The following is a 25,005-nucleotide window of genomic DNA, read 5'->3' on the forward strand; positions in this document are numbered from 1 at the left end:
CGGAGAACAAAATAGATAAAATCTTTTCCTTTTAAATAATAGTAGTCAACTGTTGGTTATGTAATGAGGTACACCAGCTAAACAATTTTAATCTTCTTGCACGCCAGTAATATATAGACTATTTTTCTAGGATTTGATTGTTAGTGACTGGCTAAACAAATATACGATGACTAAACGACAACAATATGACGCCTCAACGACAAAGTTATGGGATAATTACGAAGTAATCTACAGATCCAAATCTTTTCACCTAATTATTTATTTTATCTCCGCGATAGAACGACATTGCATTGGACGAATCGAAGAACTAAGCGCCTGCAGAGAAAAGCAATTCAGTTCAAGGTTTATATAAATTATGCTATTCAATATCAACAGTCAACATATCTTTTGCTTACTCTCTTGCAATGGCTATGCTCAGTTCTTGCATAGGTTATTTCTTTTTCTACGTAATATTTCTATGTTCAATCTTTTTGAGGACATCTGCTAGTACTGCTACTAGTGCCTTGTTCATCTTTGGTGATTCCTCTGTTGATGCTGGGAACAATAATTACATCAATACCATCCCTGAAAACAGAGCAGATATAAAACCTTACGGTCAAAATGGCTTCTTTAAAGCACCCACCGGTCGTTTTTCCGATGGCCGTGTCATTGTAGATTATATCGGTACAGTCCATTCCATGAGTTCTTTTTACCTTACTATCATGATCTTTATGAGTTACTTAATTTGCTGATCAAGCTACGAAAATTATTGATACAGCTCAATATGCAAAATTGCCATTAATTCCTCCTTTTCTGCAACCGTCTGCTGACTATTCATATGGTGCCAACTTTGCCTCCGGCGGAGGTGGTGTTCTACCTGAGACGAATCAAGGGTTGGTAAGGACTCTGTTGATATTATATATAGTCCAAAATTTTTATTTGAATTTTAACAATTTAATTTTTATTAATATTGGCACTGTGTTATTAGGTAATCGATCTACCAACACAGCTGAAAAATTTTGAAGAGGTGCAAAAATCGTTGAGAGAAAAGCTAGGAGAAGCAAAAGCGAGAGAAATAATTGCAGAAGCAGTTTATTTCATTAGCATAGGAAGTAAAGATTATTTAGGTGGTTATTTGGGAAATCCAAAAATGCAAGAAATTTATATCCCTGAAGTGTACGTTGGAATGGTAATCGGAAATTTGACCAATGCAATTCAGGTAATATATATATTAAGAATTTTTTGAATTACAAGTAATTAATTAATTAATTAATTTATATTTGAAGTTGGATTAATAATTATTTATTAACCCTTTTTTTTTTAAATAATTTGTAGGCATTGTATGAGAAAGGGGCTAGAAAATTTGCATTTCTAAGCCTGTGTCCTTTAGGTTGCCTTCCAATTATGAGAGCAATAAACCCTACAGCCAGTGAAGATGGCTGCTTTGAGGCGGCTTCTTCTCTAGCATTGGCTCATAACAATGCTTTGAAAGCTGTTCTTATTAGCCTTGAGCATCTACTCAAAGGGTTCAAGTACTCTAGCTCCAATTTCTATAACTGGCTTAGTGACAGGATCCAAAGTCCATCCAAATATGGTACGTGAAAAGAAAAACGAACTTCTTAAAATGTTTGAATTGATGAAATTTGAGTAATTATGGAATTGAAATATTTAAAGTATTGTTTTTTTTTTTTTTTTTTTTTTTTTTTTGTAGGTTTCAAAGACGGAGTGAGTGCATGCTGTGGAAACGGACCCTATGGAGGCATATTCACCTGCGGAGGGAACAAGAAGGACGTCGGTCATTTCAATCTATGTGACGATGCTAATGAACACGTTTGGTGGGATTCTTTCCATCCAACAGAGAGGATCCATGAACAGTTTGCGCAAACTCTATGGAATGGACCCCCGTTTTATGTGGGACCTTGTAATCTGGAAGATCTGTTCTTCAACGGTGAAAAACTCACCATTGCTGATATAGTTGATGCTCCTGATGGAGATAACTTCCAGTAAGAAAACGATTTCAGATGATAAGAAAGTTCATGTTTTGCGTGAATCTTTCTTGTATTTTTATGTTGAGAATAATAATTTTAGAATAAAATACAGTCTCTTAATTAAAAAAAAAAAAGGCTGTATTTCTTGCGTGATCATATCCACCACAAGATCAGTTAGAATTTGAATCTAAAACCCCCACGTCTTTGAATACACTGAACATATATAAGTGTTTCTCAAAAATGTAGAATGTTTATATTCTGTTAGTGTGTGTTTTTGTTTTTAGGATTATCCGATGAATTTATGAGTTTATTCAAATAACGAATGACCAGAATTATTTTAACAATAATGGTATTTATAGGATTATAATCTGTAGAACTCTTTCAGTGGAACCTACACCAAATGAAAACAACTCCTGTCTAATGTAGTTTTGGCTCCACATCCCTCAAATCGGAGAAATTCATGTATTGGCAACATCACATGTCAATTTTGCCGACTGATGACTAAAATTTAATAATTTTACACATGTTCAACAAGGAACTAATATAGTATTCCGAGAGTCGGCAGCAAAAGAATGCCAGTTCTTCTTTTTGTATATAATTTAAATGGCTAATGATAGAGCTTATGAGCACTAATTTACTACATGTTGTCGTAATGGTTTGTACTATCACGCCGCATCTCCATATGCTAGATTCATGTGCTGGTCGATTTTTTTTTATACATGGTAGTCCCAATGTTGCGGCTCTTCCGATTAAATGATATTCATTCAATTAGTGATAATTTTTATAGTAGAGAGAATTTGAACTCGAGACCTATAATTTTCTACATCTTTTAATTGTGATATTGGTCGTTACTAATAATATAAGATTCTTTTTTTTTTTAATTCATTAGAGACTTTTAAAGGCCGAAATAACACTGCAAGCTATATGATAGGGAGTAGTTCTCTCATCGACTCATCAAATTGATGAAAACAACTGTGGTCGAGAGGACTTGAACTCAAAACCTCTCACTCCTCACATAAGTGAAAAAACCAATCAGAACACCACTTAATTGACAATAATATAAAATTCTATTTTTTGTGAAGTGAACCAATAATATTATTTTTCTTTAAAAATTATTTAGTTATTTGTACCAAAAAAAAAAAAAAAAGAGTTTCTATTTACTAATCTTCAAATATCAATAAAGGCGAAAAATATTTTCCTGTAAAAAGAAACGGAACCTTAATCAAAAGTTTGATAAGCTACGAATCCCAATCTCCACTAGGTCAAGCAAGGATGCTTCAGGTCAAACGTCCCCACTCCCCAGTCTCCACTATCAGAGTACAAGTGAAAAGAAGCTTGGCCCGTGTAACTAACTCAATTTATTATTTACCTTCAAAAAAAAAAACTCAATTTATTATTTTAAAATTATGAAATTATCAAAATTTTTGCGTGCTAAATTGGAAAAGTGCAGAATAGGAAACAAAAAACAGCCTTTTGCACATAAAAATGGTTTCCAACTATCACGCAGTTTAATTTATTGTCGTTTTTGGTAATTTTTCTTTCATTAACAGCGTACTTATATATGATGTCTGTATATGTAAATATAGAATAATAATAGTTTTTTCATACAATATCTAAATGAATGGTCACATGACAATTTGTATATACAGTACGTTGATGACGAGGGATGTCACCTGTCCCAGTGGTCCTCGCTAGCTCTCCTTTTTTTAAAAAAAGAAATTATTACAGAAAAACATTTCTATATTTATCTATAATGGAAAAAAAAAAGTATTGTCTGGTTAGTATTTATTTTGTTGAGTTATTTTATGAAGAGAGAAAAATGTAAATTAATTATCTTAACTAAAAATATGATTGAATGAAAATTAAATTATTAGATATTAAAAGCAGTTACAGGGAAAAAGAATAAAGCTTACAAAATAAGAGTGAAAGAAAGTGAAAAATAATATATTCATCGAATCAGATTTATAAAGTCCATCAATTTTAATAAATATATTACGAAATCAGATAGTGGTTTGGTTGGTCTTTCACTTATACGAGGAGTTGGGAGGTCTCGAATTTAAATTCTCTCAACCATAGTTATTTTCACTTCTGTTGTGTAGCCTGTAGTGTTATTTCTAGAGGTGGCCAAATTACGATTCCTGAAACCCGAACCGAAATCGGTGTCCTATGGTTCCGATTACATCATTTTTGAAACCGTAAACCGACGGTATTTTGGTACCAGTCTGAGAACCGGCTGGTACCAAAATATTCTCTATTTTTTATTTTAACAATTATGTGATTCGCCGAAAAATTAGTCTGAGAACCGGCCAGAACTATCGATTTTAGAACTGTTAAGGAAATGGAATCGAAACCATGGTCATTTCTAGTTATTTCGGCATTAAAAGTCTCTAATGAATTAAAAATAAACATCTCATTAAGACTTGATAAATTCTATATATAATCTGTACAAATATTAATAATAATCGGAGATTATTATTAGTGAAGTATTTTTCTTTTTTACTGTATTACGTGGTTTCTAATAACTTATTTAGAGAATAAATTATATCAAAATTTTATTTGGCTATGATTTGTAGCTAATTAATTCAGTACATTTGTCATTTATTTATTTATTTATTTTGTTTTTGGTTTTTCACTGAAAAGAAATGGTATTTATTGTGATGGACAGTAACGGTTCACAGGAGACCTATTCCAAAGTTCACATGCGACGTACAATGACATTGACATCAGAAAAAAAAAATCCTTACCAAATCAAAATCTAATATTAAATAGGAAAAGATAATTTAACAAAAGCTAACGTGGCAGCAACAATGAAAAATGTCCACATATCACAGCAACAAGTGTACTGTTAGGACCAATAATAACGCAGTCGTTGGTGGCGGTTATAGGAGCTCTTAGAATTGTGTTTCGCATGCAGTTCTTTTAAAGTAGCTTTTAGGTCTTGACCAACGTTATTTTTATGGTATTCATACATTTTGATTTAGCTTTTAAAATTTAGTATCTTACATTTTGAATTTGGTAATATTTTAAATTAATTTTTACAATTTAAGATAGCGCTTTTGAATTAATTTTTAAAATTTTATGAACCACTAGTTAAATAGTTAACATATCTAAAAACTATTAAGATAGTTGATAACTAATTTTGCTATACAAACGGCTAACATCTAAATAATATTTAAACAGTTAATAGCTAATTTTGCAAATACCCCCTAACAGATCTACTAGTTACTAACAATTTATATAACTATTTTTAATTAGTTATTTAACTTAAGATTAAAAAATATAATAATTATTTAATTAATTGAAGTCGAGAAAAAAATAATGAATATAATTGTTAAAAAAATTTAATTAATGTTTATAAAATAATAAATATTGAAATGTTTAACCTTTGATGAAAAATTCTCTCAACCTCTAAAAACTATTATAAATCGTATATTTCAATTCAATGCAATTAATAAAGATTTTGACTTGATCAAAATAATAAAATTTAGCTAAAACTTGTTGCCGAATAATACTAATATAAAAAGCAATAAGTACATAGAAAATTAGTTCTCATTAAGATTTAATTAATTAATTAATTAATTGGACTTCCATTATCTTACATGACTTATGTTTTAAATTTATGAAGTTCAACAACAAAAATATCGTGTTAACTACCAAAACCTCTTTGCTTGCAATTAATATGACAAGTTTCTGAATGAGGACTTTTGAAAGAGCGGCACGATGCCGGTGCCAGATGGATGGAGCACTTCAATACTCGATTTCGCAGGTAAATAATAAATAATCTTTTTGCACGTCATTTTTCGCAAGAATAAATAAATTTAATGATATATATCAATTTTTCATGCTGCTTTTAAGATTAAAGATTTAAGCGTCTTTTCATGTTAAAAAAAAATTAAATAGTATTTCAATTTAACCACGTATCATGTCTATAATCAATCCCAATTACTGTATTCCTATTCATCCCAGTTTATAATCTTATTTCCTCTTTTATAATTGAAAATTTTTTACGTTTTTATTTTATTTTCATTTCGTATCATAAAAATAAATTTACTTCCATTTTTTCCTTGTCACAAATTATAATTTTATTTCTTTTTTTAGATAATAACTTTTTATTTACCCTTATTCAACATTTATACTTATCAACAAAATATACGATTAATTAGCGGATCATACTGCTATAAAAAATATTTATATTAGTGTTTAAAAAATATTTATAGAAAATGTACGATTAATTAGTTTTTATAAATATTTATATTTATATGCGATTAATTAGCGGATCATGCCACTGTACCGGATTGAGTTCAATGGCTCACCCGTTTGCTCCATAAACCTTTTGGTGGTTGTAACAAACAGTATAGTTATTGGATCAACTAAGTCCTAGTGTCCCCCCATTGAATTATTTTGTTTAATCAATGCATTTTTAAATTATTTTCACGATAATCTTGAGCAAATTTCTTTTTTAAAATGGTATAAAAGGTGTAATAGAAATATATTGATATGTATCCTATATTTATATACATTCTCTTAATAAATTTTTAATTTATTTTATTTTGAAAAAAAAAATGATTAATACCAATTAAAGAGGATGAATAATAATAATAATAATAATAAATTATCCTCTGCTGTTTTGGAAAACTTACGCAATAAATCGGTGATTTCAATGTAAAATGTATTACATAAAATGAAAAATCAATTATAGATAAATAATTAATCATTCAAATGTTCATAAATGGATCCAAGACAAGAATTATATTTATATATCTATTAGTTACTTTCTTTCAATTTTTTCTAAATGCTTTCACTATTTTGTTGTCTTAACTTTTTTTTTTCTTTTTTAAATTTGTTGTCTTAACTTAGGTGTCATTTAAATTTGTCCTTTTTATATTTAAATCTTAGTTTCGTACACAGCTTATATATAGTCACTGTTATGAGTTGAAATGACAATTTACCAAAAATAAAAAATTTATCAAATATGAGATAAACAGATTAAAAATAAATATCAGAATGAAAAACAATGAAGTAATTAATTTTTTTTTTATTTTTAATTCATTATAGAATGCAGAGAGAGGATAGGTAGGGAATGACGAAGAATGGATAATCTGTTTTTTTTTTTTTTTAATTATTATTTTAATATAATTATTCCACAAGGTGCCATCATAATTCATGGTGGTTTTATGATATTACTATTCTACCTATGCATTACTATTCTACCTCTCTATATAATTATCATTTATACCGAGGTCTTAATGGAAATAAAAATGGTAAAATATAATAATATATATACATTTGAAACTTGAATTTGTGACAATATAAAAATTTCTTGAACTTCAATATTAGAATCTAATAAGTATTTTTAATCTATTGTGATTTTGTCAATTCTTTTAATTTTTAATGCTTAAATAATTATTTCATTATCATAATTTTACTGTCGACATATTGTGCCTCCCAATTTATTATTTCTAATATAAGAAAATAATTTTATATGATTTAACATGCGTTTTTTTCATATATTAAAAATTTTTAAGAAGAGAAAAAAATTATAATTTGAATTTTTATTTTTTTTGCACCGCGGGATAATCTTTTAAATAGGATGCATTAGTCAAGCAGTGATTCAAGGTGTATATGCAGGGGAAAAAAAAAAAATAATAATATTACTTTTCTTTTCTTAATTTTTCAAAACAAAAGTTATATTTGGCCAACTTGACTTGACATAATTTTCAATATCAGGAGTTTTAAAACGCCCCGTGCATATTGCGAATAAAATTCATTGTAATAAATATCAAAATATTTATATCGCGAACAAAATTCATTACAATGAATATCAAATCGTTTAAAATTTGTAACACCCTATAATGAAAATTATATTAAGCTCAAGTTTAATCATATAGCACGACTCTTTTCGAAAAAAAAAGACAATATCATTTTTCTTGGTTATGTATCTACGTTGAAATGAAATTTCAAAAGAGAAAATTCAATGGTCTTCCCTGTATCCACCTGCTAAAACCGCAGAAGAGTTGGGAAATAGTCTTTGAAATTTAGCTCGATGAACTATTGTCCCGTTAGACTATAACGTGAATGTTCTTAGGTTAGGTCCACAATATGAATGAATGTAACGGTGTTAGGAGATATGACAGAAAAATCAGCAGTACAACTATAATTACGTATTAATTAATTTATTTGGTGTTAATAATTGTTATATTTCGAGGTATATATAAATATAAATAGCAATAGCATAGTTTATATGTGTGACATAAGGTAATGTGTGGATGGAGCGGTCGCCGAAGTTGTGGCGTTGGTTTGTTCTTTGGATCTGAGCTCCTCTCTCTTATTTTAATTTTTAATTCTATTTATATATCTTAAAACAACAAACCAACAATAACATCATCAATAATTAGCTGTGCCTGCGAAGAAAAAATGAAATAAAAAAGAAAGGAGGAGGAGGAAAATAAGAATTAGAAAAATAGAAGTAAAAATAAAAACAAAAAATTTTCTCGAAACCTCCCAAGATCGTTCTTCTCTTTCCATTTCGTTTCCAACTCGATCTTCTCTTCCTTTCCCTCCATATATAGCTTCCAATTTCGAGAATAATATAAATGATAATAGTCAATATTGCGCGAATTACCATTTGAGTATTCGATCTCTGTGATTGCGTTCCGTTGTGCTTGTTTGGTTTGATTTGATGGAAGAATAGGATCAAGGTTAAGGCGTGTTTATTTGGCTGTGAATGGAAAGGAAGAGGAAGGAGCTGTGATAGACGAGGTCAAGGATGTTGTATTTGAAGCAGCCAAGCTCCATTATATGCAAAGGCTGCGATTCTGGCTGTATTTAACGAGAATTTTATTTGTTTTTATTTTTATTTTTATTTTTCTTTTGCATGCTAGTGTGATAAATTCCCTGAGCCTGTGGCTCGGGGAGAGAGATCTAATTGAACTTAAAAACAGAAGGGAACCGAATTTTTGTTTATTTTGAGAGAAAGAGATAAAAGGTTGGGATGGAATCGATGGAGAATGGTAGTACCTCTACCTCTCCAAGTACAAGTCATCATGAACTGTCTCGTCCTGACAAGGTGTATATGCAGAAATTCAGGCTCTACGAGACTCAATCGGTATTCAATTTACTTTGATCCTGTTGAGATTGAGATCTCTTTGATCGATTTCTTTTTAAATGCTAAAGTTTATTTCAAATGATGTTTTTCTTAAAATTGCTATTGTTGTGATGGCTTTTTTTTTTCTTGCATGGTGACATTTGATTTATTTTTCCGAAAGAGGAGGTAGCTTTTTGAATTGTGAATTGGTTTTTAGTTGTTGGTTTTTGGCAGTGTATGGAGTAGTGTTAAGTGCCTCCGTTTGATTGGCTATAATCAAGCTTGGAATTGTTTTCATGACTTGAATGCATTGCCCTGGTGTTCTTTCTATTTAATTTGGTGACTTAGTAGTAAATATTATTGAAATTTCAAATTCATTGACAGAGTGCTATGCTGTTGGCTAGAATCTTAAATGCTGTGGTGGATACAATGAAATAATTAAAATTTCATATTTAAATGTTTTACATTTTAAAGACTCACGTTTCTTTTGCAAACATGGATTTTCTTGCTCTTTTGGGATGCTTAGTCGAAGTTATGTCACTTAAACTGCATGATTTTTTGGAGACGTGATGCTTTGATTAGTTTAATGATGTATATGATTGTTTGAGGGCGTCTGTTGCACCTCACTGTGGTGTATACTCATTTGTATGCCTTTTCTCATATTTGTGCTTCAGAAATTTTACATGATAGGGAGGGATAAGAGTAGGACATATTGGAGAGTGCTTAAGATTGACCGACAAGACCCTTCTGAGCTAAATATTCGCGAAGACTCTACCACATATACAGAGAGTCAATGTTGTGATTTGCTCAGGCGAATACACGAAGGAAACAAGGCCACTGGGGGACTAAAGTTTGTCACAACTTGCTATGGCATTGTTGGTATGTGGATCTTGGTTGTTTTTTTTTTTTCCCTTAACACTGTTGAGACCATCAATGCTGTAGCTAAAATCGTGTTGGCTTTCTGTTATTAGGCTTTATCAAATTTCTAGGGCCATACTACATGCTGCTTATCACAGAAAGAAGACAGATTGGTACAATATGTGGTCATAATGTTTATGCAGTTTCAAAGAGTGAGATGATTCCACTTCCAAATTCTGCTGTTCACTCTAAAATTGCTAATTCTAGGGATGAGAACAGGTATTTTGTCTATTCTACTGCTTGTATTTTGTCTATTGTACTTGTGGAGAAAACTTTCTATTTCCATAGAAAAGTGCTGTGGACATTGTTCTAGGTGGAAGAAGTTGTTTCTTATGCGATTCTGTTTTTCTACACTTCTTTCAACTTATTACATCTTTTCGCATCATTGTAACTGCACTTTAGTATCAGAGGCTCTAATGCGATTATTTTTTTCAATATACAGTTAGATGAACAGTATTATGCCTGAAGTTAATAGTGCTTAATTATCAAGCTCGTTACTAAGAATTTCATACTTGCTCTTTATCCCTCTATCTATCTGTGGCAATGCTGTTGGAATTCTTCAATTTAGGGAGAAAAGCTTAAGGCCTTGCTAAACATTCTTTTATACCTGTTTTCATTGATTTTGGATAATTATGCTTTATGACAAATAAACACCCTTAGTTCTTTATTTTATTTTCCCGTCTAGTCTTTTTGTAATATGTTTTTAGAGATTTTTTTTTTTTTAAATTTTTAAATTTGGTTTCCTTTATTTCTTTGACTACTTAGATACAAGAAGCTCCTGTGCACGGTGGACCTGACAAAGGACTTCTTCTTTAGTTACTCATACCATGTCATGTGTAGTCTTCAAAAGAACTTGTGTGATAAAGAAACAGGCCAGGTCCTTTATGAAACAATGTTTGTATGGAATGAGTTCTTAACCCGTGGAATACGAAATCGCCTTCAAAATACTTTGTGGACAGTTGCATTAGTGTATGGCTATTTTAAACAGGTAAGTAATGTGTGATGAAAATAACTGATGAATATCTGTTATTATTGTCCTTGTCAGCTGCATAGTCAATATTGTTTATCTGGTTTATTTGGTAGTTTGTCTAGTTGGACGTATTGTGAGTGGTCATATGCAAAGTTGTGATTTTTTCCAGATCCTGAATTTAACATCAAATCACTTTTAATTTTTTATTCTTGTATTATTTCTGTGAGTTTTCTTTGTTTTTCATAGGCAATAATTGAGGCCCTTCCTTTTGACAATGAGACATTTAAATGTGTTCTGTTATTATGCTATTAACGAAAATAGTTCTTTTCAGATGTTTTTTTTTTCCCCCGAAATAAGTTGTTTATGTAGTGAGCAAAATAAGTGTTTGAGGACATTGTTTGCGAGGTTATTAGTTAAATTAAAAACTATCAGTGATCATATGCCCATATTATATATATAGTATTTTCAGTTTTTTTTCAGTCTTTCACTATCTTCATAATTTGGCTTCTATCTAATGGTTATGCTCCATTGACTTAGGCCACACTTTCTGCATCTGAACGGGACTTCAAGCTCACCCTCATTGCTAGACGTTCACGCCATTTTGCTGGTACAAGGTAGGTTAGCAGTGTGTAGTTTTTCCTCCCAAGGCCGTTTGGCCTTGTTTGTTTCCGGGGGAAGAAAGGTGGAAGGAAATGTATTTTGATTTTATACATGTTAGGATACATTTCCTCCCTCGAATGTCTTTAGTCTATATTATTGGCTAAATTCATTTTCATCCCACTTCTTTTCTCCCTACAAAACATAGCCTTTATGTTTCGCATGAGAATCCTAGTTATCAAAATTGTGCTTGACATCAACTCAATCAAGAGCAGAGTTGTTGGGTTTATGGTAAATAAGAATCAATTATAAACGAGAAGTTACTCTAATAGATGGAAAATTGCCAATTGACTGCCAGATGTTTTTGATGGGTGGTTTCTGAAAGCCCAAAGCAAAATCATTTTTCTTCCTTGTGTCCACTGGGACCTAGCCTTTCTGTAAATAAAGGCATACGATATGTAGAGGATTGAAAAATTATGAGATATGATTTGGTTCTCCTGCAGTTAAAGAACAAAAGAAAAGCCTTAGTTAAAATAAATAAATAAATAAGTAAATAAATAAATATTTTGGACAGCTGAGAATTCAGAGGCCACTAAAGCCTGATTGTGTTTAACAGGTTAAATTGAGGTACAAGATACTGAAAACAGTTTGAACTTGGTTTTACCAACTTTTGACTGCCAGGTCCAGTTGCACTTTACTGTATGGGTTCAAATGTTTTGTGTGTTTTGTATTGTAATTATGTACTTTCACTTCAGGTTCAATAATAATAATCTCAAATTGTCATTGCTTGGTTGTTACCTTTTCTGTATGTGAACATCTTTGATTATATGGTAATTGAATTTGGTGATGAGTCTCATAGTTAAATATACATGTGCTCTCACATCTGTATGTTTGCTTCTGTATTTAGGTATTTGAAACGGGGTGTGAATGAGAAGGGTAAAGTAGCTAATGATGTTGAGATAGAGCAAATTGTATTTGAAGATGTTCGCGAAGGGTTTCCCATTCAAATAAGTTCTGTCGTCCAAAACCGTGGTTCTATCCCACTATTTTGGTCACAGGAAACCTCACGTTTGAATCTTAAACCAGATATTATATGTATGTCATTGCACTTATGGGATTCATGGTTAATGCATTATATTGTGAATTTTCATATAACTTCTTCTCTCTTCCAGTGTCAAAGACGGACCAAAATTATGAAGCAACCAGACTACATTTCAAGAATCTTGTCAATAGATATGGAAATCCTATCATTATTTTGAACCTGATTAAGGTAATTTTCTTTTTTTGTTCAGGAGCCCATGTTTCCCTTGTTCTTCTTTCTGGTGCTGCTGCAATTGTGTTGAAACGGTGTTAAACAATAAAATATGGTTAGAAATTATTCCACCATCGTAATCGTTGCTTGATATTTCTATATTTTCTAAATAACAGACGTGGGAAAAGAAGCCTCGAGAGTCAATTCTTCGTGCGGAGTTTGCAAATGCTATTACTCGTATTAACAAAGACTTGTCTGGGGAGGAGAAATTAAAATTCCTTCACTGGGATCTAAACAAGCATTCACGGCAGTATGTGTCTTTTTTTTAGCTTGATTTTTAGCTCCTTAATCTTTATATGGACTTACATCCAATGTTCTCAATTTTATACGTTGATTCTTACAACAAGAGACTTGCTTGTTTTTGTTACCTTTCAGCGATGCAACAGAAGCGTTGTTACTTCTGCGCAAAGTGGCTAGATCGGCTTTCGCACTTACAGGTTTCTTTTACTGTCAAGTAACACCAGCCTTGATATCCGAAGAGTGTATAAATTGGCCTTTGTTTGAGTAAGTTGGTTCATTGCATTTCTAAAACTTACTGTCGTTCATGATAGTTTTAGATTATTACTGATGTTGCTAGTAGCAATAATAATTACTTAAATTATGAGCACATGCTATTAGCTATAATTTGTAATATTTTGTTTTCTTGTTTATCTTGTCATCTTCCGACGTAAGTTCTAATGCATCGTATCATGGAGATCTAATCCTCTATCATCAACAGACCTTTTTAATGAGAGTGCTTGTATCCTGGAATTTCAAGAATATCTTTCATATTTATTAATTTACTTTGTTCACCTTTGATGGTAGCATGCGTATTTCAGTGATATAATCTTTTTAAATGTAAGGTTGTACATCATTTCATAAAATGTATTCTTAGCTCCATGTGTCTGTGTTTGCTAGTGTTCTCACACTCCAACTTTCATATTTCTTGTTTTATTATGCTGGCACTGCTGTAAATCGAGAATTAAATCCTTATTTTGCGAATCAAGAATCATACAAGTGCTAAGATTCAATGTGAATTCGCAAATTCAATTAAAATTAATATATCCATGCAAAGCAAATATAATATGTCAAAATATGACATTTTTAGAAAGTGGAGTGATCATATGGCCATTGGAAAAGCACTTTTGTGCAGAACTTATCAAAAGAAAGGTTATTAAGTTTGGTTCATTGTGGGTATGTTAAAGTTTGGTCTTAGTACAAATTATTTAGGAGAGGGTGTAAAGGCTTTGTTACATTAAAATTGAAGTTAAATTGAGTTTTGTACTTATTTGGTCCAATAACCTTGAGAAGTCAAGAATTTACCAAATTGATCAATTCATATCAATTTGCCACATTCACTACTGATTTGCTCGATACAGTCTCAAATCAGTTACATTTATACTTCACCATAGATTTGTGATACAAGTCCTAAGATCCAATGTGAATGCTCAAAATCAATTGAAAATAAATATATCCATGCAAAACAAATATAATATGTCAAACTATGACATTTTTATAAAAATGGAGTAATCATATGGCCATTGGAAAATCAATTTAGCATACAACTTATCAAAAGAAGAGTTATTAAGTTTGGTTCATTGTGGATATGTTAAAAAGTTTCTTTTTAAAGTTTGGTCTTAGTTCAAATTAATTAGGAGAGGGTGTAACGGCTCTCTTAAAGTAAAACTGAAGTTAATTTGAGTTTTGAACTCATTGGGTCCTATAGGCTTGATAAGTCAAGAAGTTGCCAAATTGATCAATTCACATCAATGTGCTACATTCGCTGCTGATTTGCTTGATTCAGTCTCATCTCAGTTACATTTATACTTCACCCTAGATTTGAGTCGCTAGGGTGGAGAACTGAATTGAATTGAATGATCTGAATAGAGAAATTTAAGATTCTAACAATGATGCCAGGACATAAAAATTGCCTCCTCTCATACTTGCATTGGGCTAGTGAGTGGTTGGTAGGTCACTGGTCTCGTTTGATATTTGAATATTATGATGAAATTATGGTGAGCTTTGCATTGTTGATCTGAAGTTTCTTCCTTGTAGTAAGTTAATCATGCCTAGTGATGATTTTCCCAAAAAAAAAAAAAAAAAGAAGACTAATAATGGCATGTTTGGGCATGGTGAATATAATGCAGGAATTCTGAGAATGGCTATCTATCATCCCAGAACACTTGCAGCTTTGGTAATGGGGATGCAATTGACTTAGAGAAACTTAATGAAGGTAATGGCGTTGCTAATGGAAATCATTCTATGAAGCATCCGACATTCCAACGAGGAGTGCTTAGGACCAATTGCATAGACTGTCTTGATCGCACAAATGTTGCGCAGTATGCATATGGGTTAGCTGCGCTTGGGCACCAACTTCATGCTTTAGGAGTTACAGATACCCCAAAAATAGGTCTTGATGCACCTTTGGCTGTTGAATTGATGAGAATCTATGAAAGAATGGGCGACACACTAGCACATCAGTATGGCGGGTCAGCTGCGCATAATAAGGTGATTCTAACACAATTATTAGTAGTTTGAAAATCTAATTAGGCTCCTCCTGTGACTATATATGATTGCTTTTATCCCTTTGCATCTTTGATGTAGGCTTTTTAGTATATCAGGTTTTTTGACGTGTTGAATAGAATCTGATCCGGGTCAGAGTGAGTGTCTGAAGTCTGAGAATTCGTTAAATACTAAATGGTAAATTGTCTCATATTGATGCTTGGCGTAGTGATTCATTAACTAGTTTGCAGAAAACGGACATTTAGACAATTGGATATCAAATGAATGCTTGTGTTCTGCCTAATAAATTACATATGCTATGCGACTGATAGTGTAGGACTTTCAGTTTTTATTTGTTGCTATTTGGTATTCATTTGTAAATCTTCCTCAGTTGATACTAATAGTCTAATACTAATGTTCATAGATATCCAAGCCACTCCCTTAGTTCTGAATATGATTGTTCATGCTGAAAGTCTTGAATGCTTGATCCTGTACAGATATTCTCTGAGAGAAGAGGCCAGTGGAAAGCGGCAACCCAGTCCCAGGAGTTCTTCAGAACTCTTCAGCGATATTATAGCAATGCATACATGGATGCAGAGAAACAAGATGCAATTAATGTGTAAGTTGTTCTCTGTCTTGTGTTTATTTGGGATAACAGTTGTCAAATAGAGAATCGGAATCCACTTTTTCTGAATTGAGAATCCAGAATCAAATTGAATTCTAAGATTTGGTCTTGTCAAAATCAAATTAAAAAAATAGTATATATATGTATATATAATGTATATATATGTGTGTATATATATTTCCTATTAATTTTATCAAAATACATTAAAAATTCACTAGCAAAATCATGTACTAAACGCAAAATAAAAGAGAACCTAATGACTTATGTTGTGTTAGGACCTGATTGTTTGCGGAGTGTAATTGTGATTGTGTGAATTAGTTTGGGCGTTAATTGTAAATATGTTGTTGCCTTGCAATGTGACAGTTATTAAATTGTAGTATGAATAGTCCACTGATGTAAATATGGACAGATTAGCCGTTTCGGAATTACTAATATCTCTTCAGTTTCTCTGTCTCTCTCTCTCTCTCTCTCTCTCTCTCTCTCTCTCTCTCTCTCTCTCTCTCTTCCATTTCTGAGTTTTTCTCTCTTCTGTTTTATCTTTTCTTCCTCTGCTATTTTCTACCTGTTTCTCAGAAACAAACACAAGTTAGGTATTGCTTGGGGCTATTTTTTCTTTTCAATTGTTTTCCTAATCATTTTGAATTTATGAGTCGTTATGATTCCTAATTTTTTACGATTTGCCGATTCCGTTGTTACGCCTATGATTGATGCTCAATTCCGATTCAGCCCCAAGATTCATATTGTTGGGCATGAGAAGTAACTCGAATTGTATGATTCTAATAACAAAACAGGGGTTATCTTTAATAGCTCATAAGCTGCCCAAAGTTTTATGGTATGAGTTTAACTTCAAGTCAATTTATTCATCCTAAGAATTAAGTTCAAAAGAGGGGTTGGAATTTTCAAATTTTATTGGATGTTAAGAGGAAAAAATTGGTGTTGATACAACTGAATTATCTATATATCCTTTGTTTAATCCAGCAACAATCCTTTTGAGCAATTTGCTGCAACTTTTTTATTTATATGTTTGTCTTTTTTCTGAGACACCATTTCAATGGCAATTCGAGCAGATTCTTGGGGCACTTCCAGCCACAACCAGGTAAACCTGCACTTTGGGAATTGAATTTCGACCAGCATTACAGTGTGGGAAGGAATGGGCAAACTTATGTGGATGAAGATGGAAGGTATAATACTTGGGTTCTGATTATTTGCTCAATGTTACTCTACACTTACATTTGAATGCTCAATGTTTTTATAGTCAAGTATAATACTTGGGTTGTGATTATTTGCACTTGAGTTTATACAAGATCACATTAATTTGTATCTTCTAGATATATCTTCCAGACTTTCACCATTATTTCTTTCATTTTCTTCTCCCACCCTTGCTGGGGGCTTGTGGGGCTTGGGTGTTGGAGCATGAGTTTATAGTGTGGAGATATTTTCCATTTTGTAATGACCCCTTTCTGCATTGCAAGTGACGTGTATGCTTGAACAAATTTTTAGCTTCTGCTTATCTTTTAACTGTCAAGTTCTTTGCTTTTAGGACATTTTTCAAAAGGTCCTTATCAGATGGAAATATTCTACATGAAAGTACCTTGCCTATGTCAGCTGTGAATGTCAAGCAGAAGAAATTTTCGATTCCAGCTTTGCCAACTCAATGGGAAGCGGAAAACAATCTTTGTGAATCATCCCCTGATATATCACCTGCTGAAAGTAACATAGGATTTTCAAGGTTTTCTTGCCCACCTTTTCTCTTTTATAGATTCATGCCTTTGAATTTTTGTTGATGCATATCATTTAGAAATGATGACATCAATACTTTCCATGGGTGCATCTTTTTTTTTTATTATTATTATTTTTCGTGTGTGAGTGTGTGAGTGTGTGTGTGTGTGTGTGTGTGTGTGTTTGGTTTACATAGGGTGAGTGGGTACTTGAACTTGAGACCTTGCCCAAGTAGAGAAGTGCACCTCTGCCAGGCTCAGCCTATGGTTTCTTCATGGTTACGCCTTTAGGATGTGTAAGATAGGCAATCTGTCCTGCTTTTTTGCATGTGTAATTAAAATAAAATTTGATTTTGTTTATTGCTTTCCATCAGCCAAATCCAAATGCTCCTGTTTGTAAAAAGATTTATGAGTGCTGTTCTTTATATAGTATGATAACATATTAAAAGTTATCACGAGTTGTTGTGTGACGATTCTTATGTGGCTGCTTAATAAGCTTTGTCTCTTGAAGTGCACTTCGTGATCATTGTTTTTCTTCATTGTGCTGACACTTGATATAATTGGGATCCTTTATTCCGCATTTTTGTGGAAAGCTGCGTGAGTTGGAGACAGCAAATGGATTCTTAAGAATGATATGTAGAAATTTTGGCAGGACAAAGATACATGGATTCTTAAGAATGATATGTAGAAATTTTGGCAGGACAAAGATCCTTGTAGATTATTGAAATGTGCAGCATTTGTTATAGTACTGTATTTGGTTGAGGTGAAATGCTTGGATACTTCAGAAGCAACAATCTATACTTGCAGTGTGTGATAAAATAGTTTTTCTCACTTCTTTCATGGGCTTTCTACTTTGAGTAGCTCTGGAGCTTTTTTTAGCTGATGTTCAATGTGGCAGAGTCTTGTATGCTTTTTTGGTCTCTTTTAAGAGAAAGGGATATCCTTCAATTTGTTTTTCTTCTTACATCAATGCGGTATTCTTCTTTTATATGCAAAAATTCATTAGTTTTTTTAGTTTTTTTCCATGAAACTTGTGCCATATAAGGTTACTTGACAATGTTTCCTGTGTATTCATTTTTTGGTAACATGGAAATTAATCCTTAAATGGGTGGGGGTTGTTACCAGGATTGACCTTTACTCGTGTCAGGTTCAGAAATTGCAATATAGCATCTTGTAACATGTTTTCTGATTTGTTAGAGACTCTCTGCATATATGTTTGCCTTTTGTTTTGACCAGTTACATAATTAATCAATAGACTAATTGTGCCAGTCACTACATCTGTTGTCATACTTAGTGGATGCTCATTCTGATACTAAATATGGATTTTCCATGTAATTTTGCATTGGATTTTGCTCATTAGATGTTAAATTTCTTCATGCAGGTATTCTCCTTCAATGCCTTGCAAACAGCTTTTTGGGGATGTTGAAAGAGAACGATGCCTTATAAATGACCCCATTTACTTCGACACCGAATCAAATTTTATCGATTTAGACTGGCTCTTTTCCTCAGAAGATTGTGAAGATGAGCTATTTGATAGGTATTTTCCATTGAATTATAAACTAATGACTGTCTCTGCCATTCCCTGGAAGCCATTGAAGAAACTGCCTGAACTAAGAGGCCTGCTTGATACTTGCAGGAAGATTTGACCAGTAAAAAACAGGCTTTACGAACAAAGAACTAAGTTTGATACTTACAGGAAGATTTAACTATTAAAAAACAGGCTTTATAGAACAAAGAACTACGTTATGTGAACAACAAAGACCTGAAGGATTTCTTTAATGATTAAATCATTTTCTTTGCCTAAAAGCAATTTTTACCTTTTCTTTGCAATGTTTATTTAAATCTACCTTCGTTTTTTTTTTCCTTCTATACGTTTATGCCCATGAACCTCTGTTACCCTCTCCAAACTTGTGGCAGTAATTGGATCTGGAAGCTGGAGGAACCTCTTAATCTTTTATAAGTATGCCCATCATTAACATGCTAACTATTTCGTATCTGGTTTCTTGTAGTGGCCAATTATGAACTCAGAGTTTCTTGTGGATCTGCTAATTATTGCAAGAAAATTCTTGTTTCCTCATCAGTTTTCATACTTGTTGCAGGGCATTGGTGCATACATGCTCGCCATCTACTGGGCTGTCCTCTGATAATGTTGTCAACGGTATAATGTGTGAAACAACGTCATCCACTAGTGAATTTGGGTCCAGCGTGAAGGTCAGCATCTGCTAACTGTGCATATAGTAAAATTTTGATGGTGTTCTTTATCAAATAACAGATTTTTAGATATGAGCAAGCATAGTGAAACTTTTTAGAGGAAGAAAATTTCTGATAGCTAAATAAAATGATCAGAGCCATAAAAGAAAGTGATCTTCGTTGTAGTTTCTTTTTATCATTAAGCTGAAAATGCAGTTAGTTATATGGACCGTTTGAACAGGTGGCTGATATGTGGATTGCTTACTATCATTGGTCCCATGTCCGTTACTGTTTTAATAGATGGTTTTGGATGGTGTTTTATTTTCTTTAAAGTTTGAGAAAGAAATATTATGGTGTTGCTGTAACAACTTGATGTTAATTTGACCTTCGTTTCTCGTTTGTGCTATACAGATAAGGCAGCAAACGGGAACAGAGCTATCATACGGTACTCCACAGAATACCCATATCCTCGAGGAATACTCAGATAGCTTCGTGCAGTGGGTAAACTATGGAGAAACGCTCTGCCATTGAAGCTCAACACACATTTCACCTGAATTAATATTTATTCCTTCACTAAATTGACTCAGCCTGCACTAAATATAGCTGATCTATAGATATAGACAGGTTAGCGACGGTACAAGACCGTGGGGAGATGGCAAGATTGAAGGGAGAGCAGAAACGCTGATGATGTATTGAAGAAATCATCCATCCTCCTGGCAATGATTCCATCACGAAAACCTCGATGGAACCCGAAATGAAGTATAAAGAGTAAATAGCCAACAGTTTAAAAAGAAAAAAAAAAAAAAAACATTCTTTCTGGAGCTCTTCCTTCTCTCAGTCCCGGGCCAGTCATAGGCTTCTTAGTTTTCGATCTTGTAAATATATTTACTCTGCTCTTTGAGGGCTCCACTTCTAGAAGAATATTAGGTCATTGATTCTTTATTTCCTTTCTGTGTTTATCTGTTGTCAAGTGTGAAACTAACAATTCAGCAACTGTTTGGAGGAAAAACCTACAATTATATAGGACTGATATTATCTTTAAGCCATCCAAATCCTAGAGCTTGGATTTTCTGGTGTCCTGTTAGAAGCTTCTGTGAAGTCCATATTTTTTTCTAAAAGAAAAAAAATCATCGTTGGTGCATTGCATCAGCAACTCGACATGACATTATTGCGCGCAGTAAGAGTTCAAATCCTCTATGTTCTTCTCTTTTTGTTGCTGTGTTTAGGCGCGGGGAACATTTTAAATCCTTTACGTCCCAAAACATTGGGATTATTATTCTTTTCAAATACTTGGAAATTCAAAAAACTGGACCGCTTATTGCGTACCGAGGGTGAAATAAGTTTTTCTAGTGTTTTTATCTTATATATATAAAATATTAATTTAATATATAATTATTATAATTTTCAAATAATAATGTTTATATTTATATTTATTATTAAATTCTTACAAATTAATAATGTAAATAAAAATATTTTATCCTTTTCAAAAAGAATATTTTATAAATTGAAATATTTAATAAATATTATTTTTTAATTGAAGTAAATGCCAGAGTTTTTTACACTGTAAAGAGATTCATTTATGATTTATTTTTTTTCAGACCCACAAAATTCTCTAAATTGAAAAACAATATATGAATGAATTGAAAAAAGAAAATTTTATATTATTTACTGTGAAATAAATTTCTTTATTTTCCTTCTATTATTTTCTTTCCTTTGCATATCATGAGATTTCTGCCTTTGGTTTTCCATCACTGGAATCCACTCATTCACAGTTCGTTTCAAAGAGAGAATGGTATAAAAACTTGATTTCTAAACTAAACTAAATACATGCATCGATAAAATAAAGAATTGTAATGACGAACATCAAGTTCTTAATCTTGCTATCTTGTTTCTGGACTTTGAAACTTAAATGTGAAAACAAAAAACAAGTTTCATAATTAAGCAGTAAGCATGAGATACTGTGGATTTGGAGATGCAGACAATGTAAAACTAAGGACAAGACCAAATTCAAACAATTCCTGGTCCCTAGAAAGAGTTCAACCAAGAATAGGGAAGATTCGAGTGATATGTTCTAATGGTATGCTATCTGCCGCGTTTTTCTTCAGCTCAGGATGGTTAAATTCATTGCCGGGAAGGACAATTAGTTGGCCCCTGCCATGCCCCTTCTCTATAATCCAACCGCCATTAGCCACTTGTTGTTCGAGAAATTTGTCCAATGACAAACCTTCAATGTTGATAGCCTGTTACATAATATAAGAACCTTTGATGGTTAGGTAAAATGGATCATAGCTTCAAAACATGTAACGTATTAACACGAAGTAGAAGCATACCTCAGCCAAAACAGAACGGGGAACCTTTTGATAAGTCAGAGAAAGCAGATGAATTGCATATGCTTGGATTGCTTGCTCAAAACCTGCATTTGGTCCTCTTGTAAGTCCACAATAAACACACGCAGAAACAAAATAGACATTTGTCATGCCAATCACTGCAGCTGTATGAGGACCAGGGCAACAACAACAGCAAGCCAGACCCCCTAATTCTAGGGCAAAATGGACTACTCATAAACAACTGTAAAGCACACAGTCTTGCCTCAATTGCTAGAAGACACCAGTGAAACACACAATCCATTCTGCACAGCTTTTGCTGTAGTGTGGCACAGGCATTCCATTCTAAAGATAGTTCAGACACATACCAGATTAATTACTATAAAGTGGAATCTCCAAAGTCAACATTGTGAAGTTCTCTTAAAATTTCCACCCATGTCAACATAATAATATTCTCCATAATGGTAAAATTTTCAACATGACATTTCCAACTTGAGAACAGAAACCAAAAAGATATATCTAATGAGAACAGCAGGAGCTATCACAATTCATTTTTACCTGGCACAGCTTCAACAATGTGGCGACTCTTGGCTGCTTCATCCCAGAATTGGCGGAACCTTCCCGTCTGCAGATGAAGAAGTAGATATTTAAAATTTTCACTCTCCCACATAAACCAGAGTCAAGTAATACAGCAAGACATACCTCCAGATAATGTGAGAGAACAATCAATGTCTTGAACTGTTCCTCCATTTGCTGACAGACAAAAGACATATGTGTCATGAATACTAACAACAGTAACTGAACTCAAAACTGGAACAAGTTGTTAGTAAGATGAAATTCATGAAGAGAGCCCAAAAACACAGTATCCAAAGCCACCAACACATCTGCATATTTACATATATTCACATCTATAGGATGAGCAAAGGCTTTGTTTGGTGAGCTGTAAATGAAATGTAATGTAATCAAATGCATTTCGAATGTAATATTACATTGGAAATACATTTTAGATTTCATTATGCTTCCCCAAACAGGGTCATAGTACAACTATTGGATGTCCAAATGCAAGCAAAACTAGTCATCATGAATTATGTGCCAAGAGTAAGAACAAATCAACAGAATCATACCACTCGTTCAGGAATCAAAAACAGGCAAAGGCTAAAATCTGGAGCTGGCATTGCCATCAATGCCTGGTTAAAGGAAAAGAAATGTAAAAAAGAAAAATATCAGAAACACATTAAAACCCAAAAACTGCAAAGAAGTTGAAGCCATTTAGGCAGAGGATAAAACTGACCTTAACCAAGATGCGAGCAACAATTTGGGTGCTCATTCTCTCTGGCTCAAACTATAGCAACAACAAGAAACATAATGCCACGTTAATAACTAATAAGCCATTTTCTTATGGATTAACTGAAACATGTAAGAAAAAAATGTACAAAAAAAAAAAAAAAAAAAAGACCTGATATAGGCGAAGAAGGCATAGATTCGCATCCAGACTGTAGGTTTGTGATGAAACCTGTTATACAAAACCCTTTTAATATTGGCATTTTTGGTAAACAAATCCATTGCAAGTACAACTATCATATCAACAGAGTATACGTGCCCTAATCCACAGGGACTAACCTCTGCAATTGTTAAAACTATATGAACTACGGTTCATTTTCATTTTTCTGTTTGCACTTTTAGGGTGTAGCACCTTTTAATTTATACTCTCACAACTTACCAAAAATTTCCTAAAGTTCTCTAAAATCAAAATAAGAGGTCACTAGACGCACTCTTTAGATGCAAAAGCAACTCCACATAGCATTGAAAATTCAGCAATCGAGACATTAAAATCAAACATCGATGTGAAATAGGAACATTCATTTCAGTTGGGGGGACAATGAAAAATAAATCAGGAAGCAGATGACAATTAGCAATTTGATTAACTTCCACATTAATATATTCTAGTTTCTATCATCTAAATCACGTTTCGGCTCGAGCATATGCCACTGTGTGAATTGACAATAAATGTTAATGTAAATGCAACTTGATTCCGCAAAGACACAAATTCAATTTTTCGATTTTCTTTCCTTTTCTCGGCAACCAAACAGCTAATAAAGATGTATACAAACATCAATTAACAAACGCATAGTCAATTTTTATCAAATTGAAGCAATCGAGAGCACTATTAATCCTCTGTATAGAGAAAGACCTGTTCATTAACATAGTTTTCGAGATCGGGGAGGATATCTGGATTGTAGGGATTGACGGCTACGAGCTGCTCGACAGTGTAGGAGACTTGCTGCTGTTGCTGCAGCTTTTGGGGTTCTCTCTCCCTTCCCATTTTTAGCCTTTTCTATTCTAAAATAGTAAAGCTCTGATGTTATTCGGTCAATATACTGCTCAGTCCCAATCTCAATCTTCAGCTGCGTTAGAGAAAGAGAGAGGGGCTTCTAGCTTCTTTCGTCGGAGTCTCACGGACAGAGGTTTTAGGTTAAAGGCAATAAAGATGGAACATGCAAAAAGACATATTCGCCCCTTCTTCTCTATTTTAATATGGCAAAAAGACATTCATCTACTTGTACCTTATCGACAAAACGACCAGTCGATGCTTTTACAATAACAGTAAATTTACTAAAAAGGCCATGCTTGATTGACGAGCAATTTGGCCTGTCTTCGAACGACGAGTACAAGCACAGACGACAGACTGCCGAAGCGTTGCGTCTTTTTCAAAAGCCTTGTCGTTTCTGCAATGTATTTCCCGTTTTTTGTTTGTTTAGGGATCCCGCTTTTCCGTGTTACACTGAAACATTATGTCGTCTGGGAATTTTTTATTTTTT

General features: G+C 32.9%; 3 protein-coding genes across 3 annotated transcripts; 2 read left to right on the top strand and 1 right to left on the bottom strand.

Moving 5' to 3' along the window:
• Positions 1 to 308: 308 nt before the first annotated feature.
• On the top strand, positions 309 to 2,174 carry LOC105638360 (GDSL esterase/lipase 5). Its single transcript, XM_020680690.3, has 5 exons — positions 309 to 663; positions 758 to 876; positions 968 to 1,198; positions 1,315 to 1,573; positions 1,691 to 2,174. The coding sequence occupies exons 1-5, from the start codon at positions 405 to 407 to the stop codon at positions 1,984 to 1,986; spliced, it is 1,164 nt and encodes a 387-aa protein (XP_020536349.1). The 5' UTR covers positions 309 to 404; the 3' UTR covers positions 1,987 to 2,174.
• Positions 2,175 to 8,230: 6,056 nt separating this feature from the next.
• LOC105638028 (Phosphoinositide phosphatase family protein) lies at positions 8,231 to 20,914 on the top strand. Its single transcript, XM_012221736.4, has 16 exons — positions 8,231 to 9,072; positions 9,726 to 9,930; positions 10,023 to 10,188; positions 10,735 to 10,957; positions 11,477 to 11,553; positions 12,444 to 12,631; positions 12,709 to 12,806; positions 12,965 to 13,098; positions 13,224 to 13,352; positions 14,975 to 15,335; positions 15,827 to 15,948; positions 17,022 to 17,135; positions 17,495 to 17,683; positions 19,054 to 19,209; positions 19,772 to 19,883; positions 20,274 to 20,914. The coding sequence occupies exons 1-16, from the start codon at positions 8,959 to 8,961 to the stop codon at positions 20,391 to 20,393; spliced, it is 2,508 nt and encodes an 835-aa protein (XP_012077126.1). The 5' UTR covers positions 8,231 to 8,958; the 3' UTR covers positions 20,394 to 20,914.
• A 724-nt stretch (positions 20,915 to 21,638) lies between these two features.
• On the bottom strand, positions 21,639 to 24,648 carry EIF3K (eukaryotic translation initiation factor 3K). The gene is made up of 8 exons (XM_012221737.4): positions 24,378 to 24,648; positions 23,643 to 23,699; positions 23,478 to 23,528; positions 23,311 to 23,373; positions 22,889 to 22,939; positions 22,745 to 22,811; positions 22,193 to 22,275; positions 21,639 to 22,102 (listed from the first exon to the last, which is right to left on the bottom strand). The coding sequence occupies exons 1-8, from the start codon at positions 24,507 to 24,509 to the stop codon at positions 21,899 to 21,901; spliced, it is 708 nt and encodes a 235-aa protein (XP_012077127.1). The 5' UTR covers positions 24,510 to 24,648; the 3' UTR covers positions 21,639 to 21,898.
• Positions 24,649 to 25,005: the final 357 nt, after the last annotated feature.

Source organism: Jatropha curcas, chromosome 8, assembly GCF_041381405.1.
Source record: "Jatropha curcas cultivar XTBG-Jc1 chromosome 8, XTBG_Jcur_1.0, whole genome shotgun sequence".
Classification (NCBI taxonomy): Eukaryota; Viridiplantae; Streptophyta; class Magnoliopsida; order Malpighiales; family Euphorbiaceae; genus Jatropha; species Jatropha curcas.

Excerpts from the sequence above, each read along its gene's own strand:
- LOC105638360 (XM_020680690.3), top strand. The coding sequence starts at position 405 with ATGGCTATGCTCAGTTCTTGCATAGGTTATTTCTTTTTCTACGTAATA. Across the intron at positions 877-967 it reads CTGAGACGAATCAAGGGTTG|GTAATCGATCTACCAACACA; the intron begins GTAAGGACTCTG and ends CTGTGTTATTAG. Across the intron at positions 1,199-1,314 it reads ATTTGACCAATGCAATTCAG|GCATTGTATGAGAAAGGGGC; the intron begins GTAATATATATA and ends AATAATTTGTAG.
- LOC105638028 (XM_012221736.4), top strand. The coding sequence starts at position 8,959 with ATGGAATCGATGGAGAATGGTAGTACCTCTACCTCTCCAAGTACAAGT. Across the intron at positions 10,958-11,476 it reads TGTATGGCTATTTTAAACAG|GCCACACTTTCTGCATCTGA; the intron begins GTAAGTAATGTG and ends CCATTGACTTAG. Across the intron at positions 13,353-14,974 it reads ATAAATTGGCCTTTGTTTGA|GAATTCTGAGAATGGCTATC; the intron begins GTAAGTTGGTTC and ends AATATAATGCAG.
- EIF3K (XM_012221737.4), bottom strand. The coding sequence starts at position 24,509 with ATGGGAAGGGAGAGAGAACCCCAAAAGCTGCAGCAACAGCAGCAAGTC. Across the intron at positions 23,374-23,477 it reads TTGCTCGCATCTTGGTTAAG|GCATTGATGGCAATGCCAGC; the intron begins GTCAGTTTTATC and ends TCCTTTAACCAG. Across the intron at positions 22,940-23,310 it reads TTTTGATTCCTGAACGAGTG|CAAATGGAGGAACAGTTCAA; the intron begins GTATGATTCTGT and ends TTTGTCTGTCAG.